At 31.7% G+C, this 14,577-nt stretch overlaps 2 protein-coding genes across 2 annotated transcripts; one reads left to right on the plus strand and one right to left on the minus strand.

Annotated features, from left to right (window-relative positions):
* Nucleotides 1-394: 394 nt before the first annotated feature.
* LOC25486473 (UPF0481 protein At3g47200) lies at nucleotides 395-2,224 on the minus strand. The gene has a single exon (XM_013608052.3). The coding sequence runs from the start codon at nucleotides 2,177-2,179 to the stop codon at nucleotides 689-691; it is 1,491 nt and encodes a 496-aa protein (XP_013463506.1). The 5' UTR covers nucleotides 2,180-2,224; the 3' UTR covers nucleotides 395-688.
* A 7,430-nt stretch (nucleotides 2,225-9,654) lies between these two features.
* Nucleotides 9,655-14,082, plus strand: LOC25486474 (vacuolar protein sorting-associated protein 2 homolog 1). The gene is made up of 5 exons (XM_013608053.2): nucleotides 9,655-9,838; nucleotides 10,425-10,555; nucleotides 13,103-13,207; nucleotides 13,416-13,676; nucleotides 13,783-14,082. Exons 1-5 carry the CDS (start codon nucleotides 9,802-9,804, stop codon nucleotides 13,918-13,920), a joined length of 672 nt encoding a protein of 223 aa, XP_013463507.1. The 5' UTR covers nucleotides 9,655-9,801; the 3' UTR covers nucleotides 13,921-14,082.
* Nucleotides 14,083-14,577: the final 495 nt, after the last annotated feature.

Consider the following 14,577-nt stretch of genomic DNA (forward strand, 5'->3'; position numbering starts at 1 on the left):
AAAAATGTCACGGGCAGTGGGGAGCCACATTAGTTGAAGTACACATGCTGAAAAAAAAAAAAAAAAAGTGATAGCAAGACCAATTTAACAAGGTCGTGAATATCTCGGGATAAAAAAATTCGGGATACTCATCATTAACCTTTCTTATTTTATATCTTCACTTTTTCAACTTTACAAATAAATTCTTGAATCCAAAAATCATGAAAGAGAGGTACTTTATTTTTCGAAATAAGTAGTGGCTGATCTTGGTTGACAAAAATAAAATTGATATTCATTTATTTAAATTGATAAAGTATATAATATACAACACATATTCAACATCATTAATAACGTAAATGAGAATATGCAAACAAACTCATAACATCTAAGTTAACAACATACAATGACAAAATACTTACAAATAATATGATAATTGATGAGAGTTTTTCACTAGAAACCAAACGAACACCGCAACAAGATAGAAAATCATACAACGCTGCAAAACACAACATCACCCTTTGACAACGAAATCACAAGGGAAAAAAACTAGATCTATGTAAAACTTACTAATTTAGACTAAAATATGGAGATAAAGATGGAAATAGGTGATTTTGTGTCAAAAATTTATCCTAAACCTTCCTCTCAATGAAGAAAATGGAAGAGTAAACTAGGACCGACTTATTGAAAAGATAGTGAAAAAGATGGAATTTTAAGAAGCACTCCTAGTGGAGACATCATGATCCTTACCTACATGATGGATTTCTGGAGAGTGAGGAGGGTCATCAAATGGAAGAATGAACAAACCTTTGAACACTGAACTGAACTTGGCTTCCTTCATTGTACTGAATGTGTTCTTAATCTCACAAATTGCTTGTATGAATGTAAAGTAAAGAGCCAAAAAAGCCCCAAAGGTTGAAAGTCCCACAGCCCAGCTAGTTAAATAGTTGTGCACAATTGCAACTCTCAATCCTGCACGCCAAGAACTCAAATAATCATTTGCATCATTCACAACTTTGTATAAATATGACTCATTCATATCAGGAACTATATCTTTAGTTATGTTGTTGATTAGTTCTTCCACATGTTCATCACTCCCTAAAGAATGATGAATAATCCCTTTATAATGAAGAACAGAAACATCGTTGGTCGAGTTTATGAGTCCGTTTAAGAAAAACATGTAATTTGTCATGTCTGGGTTGCATCTCTTGTGACATTTCTCGAATGCAACGATGTTACGAAACACGGTTCCTCTATGATCACCAATGTACAATGGAGGAATAGTTAGTTGCTTTATCATAACTCCCCATTTTTTTCCAAAGCTTATATCCAACAATTCTCTATTCTCACAAGCTTTAATTTTCACACCCCCTTCTTTTAGTTCGGTTATTGAATGAATCATCTCGCTCTGACGTCCTCTCAGCTCTTCGCCGATGAGTTTCGGTCTTATGTTGTATCTAAGAAGATCAAGAACATGTTCAACTTTATACTTGTAAGATGTTTGACATTTAGGGGTTTTTCTCGACTCGGGTTTAAGCAAACCGTAGAAGAATTTGAAGGAAAGAGTGTTGAAACTCATTTGTGGTTTAGGACTATTGGTCATGTTATTGGTTAATTCAAACAATTTTGTTAAAACAAACATTGGAAGTTGGTTTTCGAGCATTATCAACTCGCGACGAATGGTTGGTAACATCCATCTACTAAGAGAAGGAACATGTTTGAATTTGTTGTCTGATAAATCTCTCAAGAGTTGAATGATGAAAGAACCATCAACTAACATCATCTTTAGAAACTCATCACTGCTTAATTTGATTTCACCCATGTAACATCTTCTAGCATTGATCTCTTCTTTCTCAAGAAACTTCCAAGCATCTTCTAATTTGGCTCCATTTGCACCTTTTTTATCAAAGAGACGCTGAAAGAACTTGTTTTTGAGAATTTCCATTTCTTGTAGGTGTTGTGATCCATAATGGTAAGGACCTATTGAGATATTGTTGGGTATGTAGGCTTTTGGTTCTACACGTAACATGTTTGGTGGGACCCTATATATGGATACACTCTCATTATTTTCTTCAGGGTTTCCAATTTTTACATCTTTCTCAATAAGATTCTCCCAATAGGTTGAACTTGTTTTGGTAGTGCCATGAAATTTTCTTTTGCTGAGTTTCTGAAAAGTCAAACTAATGAGCTTATTGTAACTCATAGTTGGGAAATTTGAGAGTAAGAGTGAGGCAACAAGTTCTCTTGTTCTCTTCAGAGTACCACATTCATCTCTTTTTAACTTGCAACAGGTCAATATTTAATATTCTAAGTCAACTTGTTTTTTTGAGTAAAAGTCATGTGAACATGTGTGAACTGTAGAAATGTGTAAAATGTGTGGAAGCACTTAATGCCATCATTACTCACCAACCATAAAAGCACAACTTTTGAAATAAGATGAGTATTATAACAATGTCTCTAAAGTTTTGACGATAACAATATATAAAAGGATCTTGTTAACCAATGTCTGTCTTAAAGATATTGATTAAGAAATCCGCTAATAGAAATTTTATCTTGAAAATATAAGTTTTTACTTGTTTTTTTTGAGTAAAAGTCTCTTAACATATGTGAACGGTGGAAATGTGTAAAAACAAACTTTTGTGAAATTGTCATGCATGATAGTATCTGGGTGTTTTTAGTTCTCAGATTTGGTTCTTTTACTGCCAAAGGTGTGCAGCTCGGTGTAGTTATGGCTGGTATATAATTTATGGGGTTTTTCTACGGTGCAGTTAGAAAATTGACTTTTTTGACTTTTTTGGAAAGAGATATTCTTGCATGAACTCTCACCCAACACATTATTCTTACACTTGACTAATAAAAATATGACACATGTTATTAACTTTAAATAAAGTGTGATTTTAATTAAGGAAATGGAAACATAAATGGTGGTGGGTGGTTCTTGTCGGTTAAAGAAAGTAGAAAAAGGAGAGAGAAATATTAAAAATATTTTTTTTTTATATTAATTCTTTTTATTATTTTAATGAGGTGTTTGATTTTAATTGGTTGGGTGTAAGAATGATGTGTTGGGTAAGAGTTCACGTAAGAATTTCTCTTCTGGAAAAAGTTATTTTGTTTAGTCAATAGTATAATTGTCGATGTCATGTTAGCTAGTGTGCTGCTAATAGACCACTCTAAAACTAAACTTTACCTTGTTACAAATCAGTCATCATACAAAATATTAAGGGGAATTTCAATCTTAGTGCACAAACGAGAATCTATATTTAATTTTAATCTAATCAAGGACACAATTGCAATAAGTAAAGATATAATAACACACATTATGGATAAATATGCAATACACCATATAATCTGACATGACATGAATTAAATACACAAATATTCAATAATTGACCATTTAACATCACCAAAAAAAAAAATTCATTATCACGACTTCACCGAAGAATTTTCCATAATTTAATTGGATTGATGGTGGTAGTTCCTTGGAGTTTTAAAGAAGGCATCTTTTTTGAGTAAATAGTCATTTTCCCCTCTGAAATTGTAAGTTTCGTCAATTATCCCCCTGAAATTAACAAAACTTCAATTACCCCCCTGAAATTGCATAACGTTAATCAATTTACCCCTCCGTCAAATTTTTCTGTTAACTGTTTACGGTTATGATCAAATATCCCCCCTGAAATTTTGTACTTATGTGCAAAATGCCCCATAAACTTAAAAATTTAAATTTTTTTTCTTACCAAAAATCATACATTTAGTTCTTCAAGTAGTATATTGTACCTATTGTCATAAAAATTCTATTCACAAGAAAATGAATGAATATATGCCAAAGAAATCATGGTTTTGTCATGTGCAGCATTTTCATTCATATTTCATTTATCTACAAGGAGCAAGATAAATTTTTTACAAAGAAGGTAAAACTAAAAACCAAATATTAAAAAGATATCAAGCCGTTGAAATAAACCAAGACAAGAATGCCATAGTAGCAGAAAATTAATATCTATCACATAACTTTGTAGTACAATGTAATCTATCGGCTTCATGCAGAAGGTCTATGACATAATCTATTTAACATGTTGCAGCTAATAGATATGACATTTCCTGCATTATAAAAATTATATCATTAATTAAGTTGCAAATTCACAAACCTAAGCCTTGTTTCTTCTTCCTTCTGTAGATATTAACCTATGAATTTTCTTTATGGACACACAATTATCAAAGACTTGTTTACTTTATGACTACATACTCTAACATAATTACCAACTTATGTAAAAAAAAGGTCTTCTATATATGTATATATTTAAAACACATGAGAGTAACATACATTCCATAAAGATTTATATGACCAATAGCTGCATAAACATACATTCCATAAAGATTTATATGATAAATAATTGTTAATTGTTTGCTTTTAATATCTTTTGAGTCAAGGATAAAAAATATATATATATAAATTTTCAAGTTTAGGGGACATTTTGCACATAAGTGCAAAATTTCAGGGGGGTATTTGATCATAACCGAAAACAGTTAACAGAAAAATTTGACGGAGGGGTAAATTGATTAACGTTATACAATTTCAAGGGGGTAATTAAAGTTTTGTTAATTTTAGGGGGATAATTGACGAAGAAAATTGACTATTTACTCCATCTTTTTTTATTTCTTTTGCCTCTATGTTCGCGACCTTTGGAGAATGGTGTTTTGTTTTTTAAGCTTGCCACCAGCTTCTATTGATTGCTTCAATGTGCTACTATAGTATCTTTTGGGGAGTCTTGCTCTATGTCAATGTGCTCCTGCTTCTTGGATTTTTGCCTTGGCACAATCATAATATTTTGTTTAATTTATCTTCTAGGCTAATAGTCTTAGGTTAAAGCTCTTTTGCTTTTGGCCTTGTTTGTTTTTTATCTTCATTTAAGTTTGGGATTGGTATATCTTTGATAGTTCTTTTGGTCTCTCTTGTGCGTTAGTGTTTATTTGTAATAAGAGTGTATTATTTGGGCTAATCCTCCAAAATTGCACAATTTTTGCGAGGGGGACAAACATAAAGAAGAAATAAAAGTATTTTAAAAACTAAAATATTAAACTTAATCAATAAGTAAAATTAATTTACAATAATTTTTACTTATACTTAATGAAACACGACAAAGAAAACAAAAGCTAACAATAGTTATTTATAAAATTTGAGCTATATAGAGTTTTAAGAAGTCAAATTTATTCATAATGGACACTAAACTAAATAGATTATTAATATTATTTTAATAGCATCTCTCTTTGAACCAACCAAATTGTTTGGAGTAACCAAATAATATATTAATGGGGTAGCTATACATTAAGGCTATGTTTGGATGGTGAGAGGAAAGAAAGTAAAAGGAAAGAATGATTAAGGAATGAAAGTGAATAGAAAGTGAAAGGAAAGTAAGATGATTTTTAGGTTGTTTGGAATAAGTGAAAAAGTGAAAGGAAAGAAAGATGTATATTTAATAAATGACATAAATACCCTTATATAAAGATTGTAATTTACATGCATATCAACACGTAGAAATATATGTTTATTTAATAAAATCAAATATAAAATTAGGTACTTGAAGAAGAACTATGACAACACGTTAATTGCACAACCCACGTTTGCCATTTTCCGAAAAATAATGGTGTATATATTAGAAAAAATAACATGGGACTATAGATGATAAAATAAGGGCTATATTGTCTTTTCAGTCTAAAAGTTTATCCACTCCCACTTTCTTTACAAATTTGAGCGGAAAGAATATTTATGTGGGTCCCATATATCAGTTTCTTTCCTTTGTCATGTTCCTTTGTTCCAAACTATGGAAATTCTTTCTTTCCCTCAACTTTCCCACCCCCTTCACTTTCTTTCCTTAGAAACAAACAACCCTTAAACCATGTTAATTATTCAAGTTTTTATTTTTCCTTTTGGAGTAGCCAATGCTACCCCATGAATATACGACCATTTACCCCTGGTTATACCGCCTTTTTATTGGAATCTCATCTCTTTCGACAAAAAAAAAGTATAAACTCTTACAAAATTTGTGGAAGCATTTAATTCCATTATTCACCTACCTTGAAAGCAACACTTTTGAACTAAGATGAGTTTTAGTACAATGTCTCTAAGATTTTGTTGATAACAATATATAAAATAAACAATTTGGTGCTCTCTAAAGCTTGTTCGAGTGTGTAGGACAATAGAATTAAAATTCAACTCTAAAGTCAACAATCTCTGAAAGTCAATGCACTGAACAAAAAAAGAGGCTCTGATGACAAAGCTCTGATTGAAGATGGTCAACAAAAAATCAATGCTTTGATCAAATATGCATCAAGTTGTGAAGACAAGCTCTGATATGAAGACGAAGCTTTGAAGGATCAAGTTAATGATTAGTGCTCTGATGAACATCTGACCCACTTTTGTCTTCTTCCGAAAAAACATGATTGTCAACAATTTGTCCACAATCATAGTGCTTTTGTCTTTGTGAATTAAAAGAATACAAGTTGCAAGAGCGGACAAATCTTTGTAAGAGACAAAATGGATGCAACATATCATTCCTAAAGAAGCAAAGAAATTTTGAAGTACTATTCAACGGAGAAATCCAAAATGGGCAAAGGATTTGAATTCTGAAGAAACTTCTCAAGGAAGTTTGGTGAGCTCACATTCTCTTCAAACAACGGCTCTATTCAAATCTCCTATAAAATGACATTGAGTGTTTGAAGAAATATAGAGAGAAATATTCGCTTTCAACTGTGCCGAAATTCTGATAAAGTATTAGCACAAAAATACTTAGAAAAATTCTTACAAACTCTCATCTTAAAATTCTTATGTTAGAAATACTTTTTAGATACAAATCATTTGTATTATGCTTAAATTAGTTTATCACTCTTTAAATCTGAAGTGTACACAACAACAAATTCCTTTAAACTCTTAATCATGTTGGATTATAGGAAGTCCTTAGGGAAAGACATGAAATCTTAGACGTTGTGTTTAAGTACTTTTGTAATCAAGGTTGATTATAATTGAAAAAAACTTTCGAGAGTGAAGGAACTAGAGGTAATCCCAGATTGTTTCTAAGTATTGTTGGATTATAGGAAGTCCACTTAAGAGTACCACAAGCATCCCTTTTTAATTTGCAGCGGGTCAATATTTAATATTCAAGTCAACTTGTTAAACAAAGTAAAATGTCCATCAATTTAGGTATGTAGTAATTTTTTATGAAGTTCCCGTCTTGTTAAAAAAGAGTCTCCCATTTATATTAGTATATCATAATTATAAGTAATTAAACCAACCACATGTTTTTTGGATCACACGCCAATTATAGTTTTGCAATTTGCAAAATTAACTTTTTTTTTTTAGTAGTTGCAAAATTTAACTATTATGTCCTCACATGTGTATCCTTTAGTTCTATTAGTTTCATAAAATGTTAAAAAGAATTGTGATCTCATGCAGACCTATATCAGCGAGTTGAGAGAAGGATGAGTGACTGGGGATAGTGATTGTTTCAAGGGTGATGGATCTGCAAACATTTTAAAGATGTGAGTGTGAGGTCGTAGACCTATATTTAGATATTAGTTTTGAGTTAGTTTATATTGGAAGGGAATTTTTTTTTGTTACAGCAAATTTAAGGTGATGGGATGGTGCCTCAGTTTAAGGCATGATCTTTAGGGGACTAGTGAGACTCGAACCTTAGATCTCTCGAATTCAAGATCTATTCTTTTTATAATTAGACCAAACATTTGAAGTTATAGAAGGTGGATTTGATATTTATATATAAAAAAATAAAAAAAACAGAGGTGAATTTGGATTTATCATAATACAAATCTTTATTGGACAAATGTCCTTATAGTACATTATTTGAGGGCAGGAGAATTGTTCGTTTCCAGAGATCGAAAATGAAACCTTCTTCAATGTCCCTTTACCAAACTACCTACGTGAGACATATGATGGCTTGATTTAGGACCACATGTTTTTTATTCAAGATTTTATGGGACCTTGAACAGAAAAATCAAGACTTAGAAAGTCTCCTATTTATGATAGTTAAACCAACCACATGTTTTATGGCGCCATTTATGGGTCACTCACCGATTTTAGTTTTGCAATTTACAAAATTTACTGTTGCGTTGTTAAGTTTAACGTGTTTGAACTAAGAGTTAAGAAGTTAGAGGTTAGGGTTCGAGCTCGGATAAGAAAAAGAAAATAACATAATAATTTTTTTTCTTAAAGGAAAATAACATAATAATTAACATTTGTCATTAAAAATAACTATTACTTAGTTACAATTGTATCCTCTCCCTTAAAAAAATAATATATATTATATATTTTTTTGTAAAAAAAATTCTCAAAGCCAATGATAAGGTGACACGTGTCCACACTTAACGTTTTTTATTAAACCTAACGGAAACCTAACAGAAGGGACCAAAACGAGACTAAAAAAAAACTTAAAGTACTCAAACAATCTTTTTTTTAGTTAATGGACCAAAGCGATACCAATTAAATACTTAAGGGATCAAAAGAGCATTTAAGCCTTCACATATTCTACTCAAAGCCAAAGATCTGGAAATAATAAACAAAAGTTATCCATAAACAAAGGTGAAGTTCTTTCCGCCATGTTTCCCGCGCCTTATTGTATTCCAAAACTATTTATGTTTGAATTCAAAAATCTGAAATGTATTTGATGTATTCAAATTCTAGAATTCGGACATATTTATATACATTTCGAACCTCTCATTTTCCCCTCACTTCTGCATTTTAGTTTGGACTCTTAAAAACTCACAAACTCTCAAATCTGAAACCCACCATATTGTGCAATTTTTCGTCAAAACTTGTTTTAATCCATCACATTTTTTAGATTTCCAACTACTACACAAAATGTTTGTAGACATTTACTTAAATCTTACAGTTTTATATGCGGTTTTTCTTCTTCTTTTTAAAAAAATGACATTTTTACAAAAATAAAATAAAATTGCACATCATTAGATAATATGACAACATTAAATATAATATGTATGTGAAACACTTTTAGACTCTCAAAAAATATGATATAACATTTTTTTTTTCCAATTTTACCCTTAATTAAATTATGTTATTTACTATTTTATCTTTTCTATAATATTATTTAAATAAAAAATAGTTAAATCTCATTAAAATATAAAGTACCCGACTTTAATAGGAACAATATCATTCACTATTAAAAAAAAATCTTATTTTCCAAAAAAATTAATTGATATATCATTCTACATACATAAATAAATATTATAAACGTTAGTATATAAATTAAAAGGGTCGATCTCTGTGAGCATAGCTCAGTTGGTAGAGGCATGCATTGTTATATGCAGGGGTTGAGGTTCGAACCCCGAACACCTTACTTATTCACCTTGAAAAATGTGAATTTTAACCATTAAACTAAAAAAAAAAAGGTTATGTTAACAAAGTTTTCACATATAATAGATATTTATTAAGAAAAATTAATTTTCAGTTTATTGAGAAATAAGTTGCCATAATTTTTAATACTCTTATTTAAATATACTATCTATAAAAGTACATGTTAACATTTCTCAAAATCAAATTCATATTCTAAAATAATTATTCTTCGGGCACCTCAAAAAAAAAAAATTATTGTTAGGTCTCACACGTATTGTGGCACGTGTGGGAAAAGATGAAAACGAATTATTTCGTGGATGATTCGTTGTTTCAACGCTTACCGCGTAAGCAAGCTAAACGATCAAAAGCAGAATCGCTTCCAAAAATAATCACTTCTCAGAAACCACGATTGTGTAGATTATTAAGTTCCGTTTTTCTCATCGAATAGATCTCCGATTCAATCAACCATCATGAGTTTCATCTTCGGAAAGAGAAAAACACCTGCAGGTTCGTTTATCCTCAATCAAACCCCTTTTTTGCTATCAATCTTTGAAATTCAAAAATTTAATTCTTCAATTTTGATTATGAACTTATCAATTGTCATTAAAATTTTCATTTAATTTAATTATTTTCAACATGATCGTTGATCGACCTTTTTTTATTGCAAATTCCTGTGATATTGTAAATCATAATTCGCTGCTGTGTTTTGATAAACATCTTATCTGTAGCTTATAGCATAAGCGCTCATGTAGAAGCTATTTCTACAGTAAAATATGAAATAAAGTTAAATTGTTTTCATATAAGCTATAAGCTGTTTTCATAAGCTATCTTGGAGAACTTAAGAAAATAAGGTGAAAATAGCTTATGAGCAATGTCATAAGCTGTTTTCATAAGTTGTACAAAACAGTTTCACAAAACTTATGTCAGTAGATAAGCTTGATTTGAAGTTGGATATCTCTGTTATGATGATCCTTAGTTTTCATCATGTATTGGCATATCTTTTGATTGATTTGATGGGATTCAAATATAGTTTTTGTAAGATGAAATACTACATATTGATTTCGTAGTATATGATTGAGTTTGTGATTTTCAGAGCTTCTGCGGGAAAACAAGAGAATGCTGGACAAATCAATTAGGGAAATTGAGCGGGAGAGGCAAGGTTTACAGACACAAGAGAAGAAGTTGATTGCGGAGATAAAGAAAAGTGCCAAACAAGGCCAGATGGTAATGTGATCATTTCTTGATCGTGTTCTTTGCCTATGAAGTTATTTGTTGTAGCAAGTTGAATATGGTAGCTTAGATTATCTGTTTTGATGGCAGAGTTGTTGTAGCACCCTGCCACTATTATTCTGGTAACAATTACATGATTTGTACATGAATACTGTAGTTGTATGAGTAATTATATACCCTATTTCCTAAGCAAGATTCTTATATGCTATACATAGAATGTACATGCGAAGAGTGAGTCCTCTGCCAGATTTAGTAGATAATGAAAATACGTAGCAGTGCCGGTGGTCACTGCGACGCCTTGGGAATGTAAGCCACCTTCCACAGTCGCAGTTTTTGTGGCCGCGGTTGGCGGGGGAATTGTGGCCGCAGTTTTAAGTTCAATTTTTCAAAATGCCTTACTTATAAAACATTGTCTTTTTTTAAGGTTATAATGGCCCTTCGAACCCTTTAAGTGGCCTAATAGTTTACTATTTCAATTCCCACATTTTCTTTCATCTTGTCGCTGTTTCCTTCTTCGTGTGCTGTACTGCTTCTTTGTGTGTTCTGCTGCGCCTTTTTCATCCTCATCTTCATCGTTTTGTTCTGTTTCTTTGTTTGTGTTCTGCTTCTTCTGTGTTTGTTTTCCGTTCTGATTGTTTTGATTTTATGTTCTTGTTCTGTTCTTGCTTCTACTGCTTTGCTTTATTCTTCGTTCTGTTAAGTTCTGCTCTTTGATTACTTTTAGAACTTGATTTTGATGGGATGTCATTTTGATTACATTTAGAACTTGATTTTGATGGAAAATTACAGTTTATTATCATTTTTAATTATGATGGTCTCTTTAATTTTGTATTTTTCTATTTTTAAGTATTTATGTTTACTTTGTACACTGATATTTAGTTTTTGGAATAGTGGCTATCCCACTATTCGCTATAGTGCTGTAGCATTTTAGGGGGTCGGCACTACGTGCGACGCTATCTGGGATTAACAAAATAGAGATCGCTGAGTCAGCCAGTTGAAGCAACATTTTAGCCCCATAGTTTTACATCAGGTTGTTGCTATGCACAGCACTCTGTCTTGACACTAGACCTAAAAACAATGCTGTTCTATCTAATGGTACCACAAATGAACCTTTTTCCTTGCGCAGTCCTGATTGCCTGAGGGTGTGAACCACAACATCCCAATGCTGTTACATTTAGCATTTAGACACACACTTACACACCTAAATAAAAAATAATTGTTGGTCTAGTTACTATTAGATTTGTTCAGATGACTATATTTCACTGGATCTGTTAATGGCAGTCATTGCCTTGGTAGTAGTTTGATGTTAGGATCCAATGGAGTGTTTGCGTATCATTGAGTCAATAGGCACCGCATCGGTTTCCTAAAGTAGTTTTTGGCATACTTTAGCTTAGTGGTTGTAGCATGTGTAGTTGACTGTGCCACGACAATCCCTGAAAAATATTTAAAAAGGTCCAAGTCTTTTGTCTGAAAATGATTTGACAAATGCTGCCTGAGACATACCAGCGGAATAATTACAATTGATAACAATATCTCATCAATATAGACAAGAAGATAGATGAAAAAGTCAGGTGGAAGTGCACTGAAAGAAAATTGTGTGATCAATTTCACATTGAATCATGACAAATTGCATGAGATAGAACTGGATAATCAAAATAAGGCACGAGGAGAATGCTTTAATTTTATTGAGAGATCAGGGTAGTTAGCATACTAAGTTAGCTGATCCCTGAGCTGTAAAGCATTTATTCTTCCTATAACTGACCTTGACGATGAATATCTATAATGGTAGGAGGAGGCAAAATTAGGCTATCTTGGCTAAACTGATACTATTAATTACTAGGGAGAGTATCTATACATGTAAGATTTGTGGTTTATTATGACTATGATTTGTAAGATAACCCTTAGAAACTGTACTCCTATGATGTCAGCCATCTCTATTACATTGTTTCTAATCTGATTGGCCTTAAGAAACAAGAGATGGACATGTGAACTTACTTCACTAACCTAAGTTTGATGCTCTGCTACCAAATAATGAAATTGGGGTTTTGAGGATGTGTATATTGGTAACACAACTCTTCTGATTATACAGATGATTGGTACATGAATACGGTAATGGTATTACGCATCACACATAATATTTTCTTAGCATGATTTCTTATATGCTATAGGTGCAGTATGCATGTGATGATAGAGATCTGCATTCTATCAGAATACACTTGAATTGCACTTAGTGCAATTGGCAATAGTAGTTAATGTTACATTTTCTTAGTATTATGTAGCAAGACAATGGAACGTGAAATTTTGACTGAATAGAGTTCTTGCATGATAAAATAGTAGAACTGGTTTGCACACGTTGAGTGTAGTTTGCTTTTAATATTGTAACACCAAGTTTAGATTTTTACACCAACCTTAGATTTGGCTGCAATGACACATGTATTTTAGGTTCTTCATTGTTAACTTCTGATTTAGGCTTTAAGGTAGCCAGGCAGGTGACATTTATTATATTAATGGCATTTTTGTATTTTATGTAATTTTGTTCAGGGAGCTGTTAGAGTCATGGCAAAAGATCTTGTTAGAACAAGGCATCAGATTGAAAAGTTTTACAAGCTAAAATCACAGCTCCAAGGTGTATCACTCAGAATTCAGGTATGTTAATGTTTTGTAATCTATTTTATTCTATCATACATGTCATTATTGATAATATTATGTTCTAAGGCTCATAGCAATATTTGTTTCGTGGAATTTAATCAATTGGCTAACACCGGTAAAAGTTTGATCGGACACCATGTCTGTCTTTAACTTTTTGATTGAATTGATTACTGAATGCTAGTTTTTTTTGCACTACGATTTTCAGACATTGAAATCAACACAAGCTATGGGTGAGGCGATGAAAGGTGTGACGAAGGCCATGGGGCAAATGAATAGGCAGATGAATTTGCCAAATTTGCAGAAAATCATGCAAGATTTCGAGAGACAGAATGAAAAGATGGAATTGACTATGGAAGTGATGGGAGACGCCATAGACGATGCTTTGGAAGGGGATGAAGAGGAAGAGGAAACAGACGAATTAGTGAACCAGGTCCTTGATGAGATTGGAATTGACATAAACCAAGAGGTATCTTTCTTAAATGTTTGTCATTCAACATTAATGTTCACCTAAAAGTAAATGACACTAGTGGTGACTATAACGATGCATAACGAGTTTTTGTTTCAATGCACAGCTTGTAAATGCACCATCATCAGCCGTGGCTGCCCCGGCTGCAAAGACGAAGGTACCTCAAGCTGAAACTGCTGCGACCGATGATAGTGGTATAGACAGTGATTTACAGGCAAGATTAGACAACTTAAGAAAAATGTAGTCTTTCATCTATGATATAGGAACGGGACCCCTTGTTTATTGGGAAAAATGAACCTCATATGTACTATGCTATGATTGACAAGTTGTGCCAGGATTTGATGAATTTGTGATTATAAATAGATGTTATTCTGTATAAATAAAATTTCTTTTTTCAGTTTTGATATGCTAATGGCTTAATTACTTTGAATATGTCTTTGTACTTTATAGTAATTGTATATCTCCTACAATCAAAGAAAAAAAAGAGAAGGAAATGTAATATCGACTCTTGAATCCAAGTCATGGTCGGACCCCAAAAAATGTAACATTCTTTTGAAGGGTATACTTCCTAATTATTATATTTTATTTTTGTATCTATGAATATACAATATGGTAAGGATTTCATAAATAATATTTTTTTTTTAAAGATTCATAAATAATATATTTATTAAGAAAATTTAATTTTAAAATTTTGAAATATAAATTGACACAATTTTTAATACATAATTTTTATCTTTGATATACGAACATATGCTTTAAGGGTACATGTTAGATTATCTTAATATAATTAGTAAGTAAATTCAAAATGACTGTAAAAATAATGGTCGAAACATCTTCAGTGATTTGGGTTCTATTTTGAGTAGTGGACGGTTCATCACTCAATCAATCAATGTGTTTGGCA

Source organism: Medicago truncatula, chromosome 2 (assembly GCF_003473485.1).
Source record: "Medicago truncatula cultivar Jemalong A17 chromosome 2, MtrunA17r5.0-ANR, whole genome shotgun sequence".
NCBI classification, from domain to species: Eukaryota; Viridiplantae; Streptophyta; class Magnoliopsida; order Fabales; family Fabaceae; genus Medicago; species Medicago truncatula.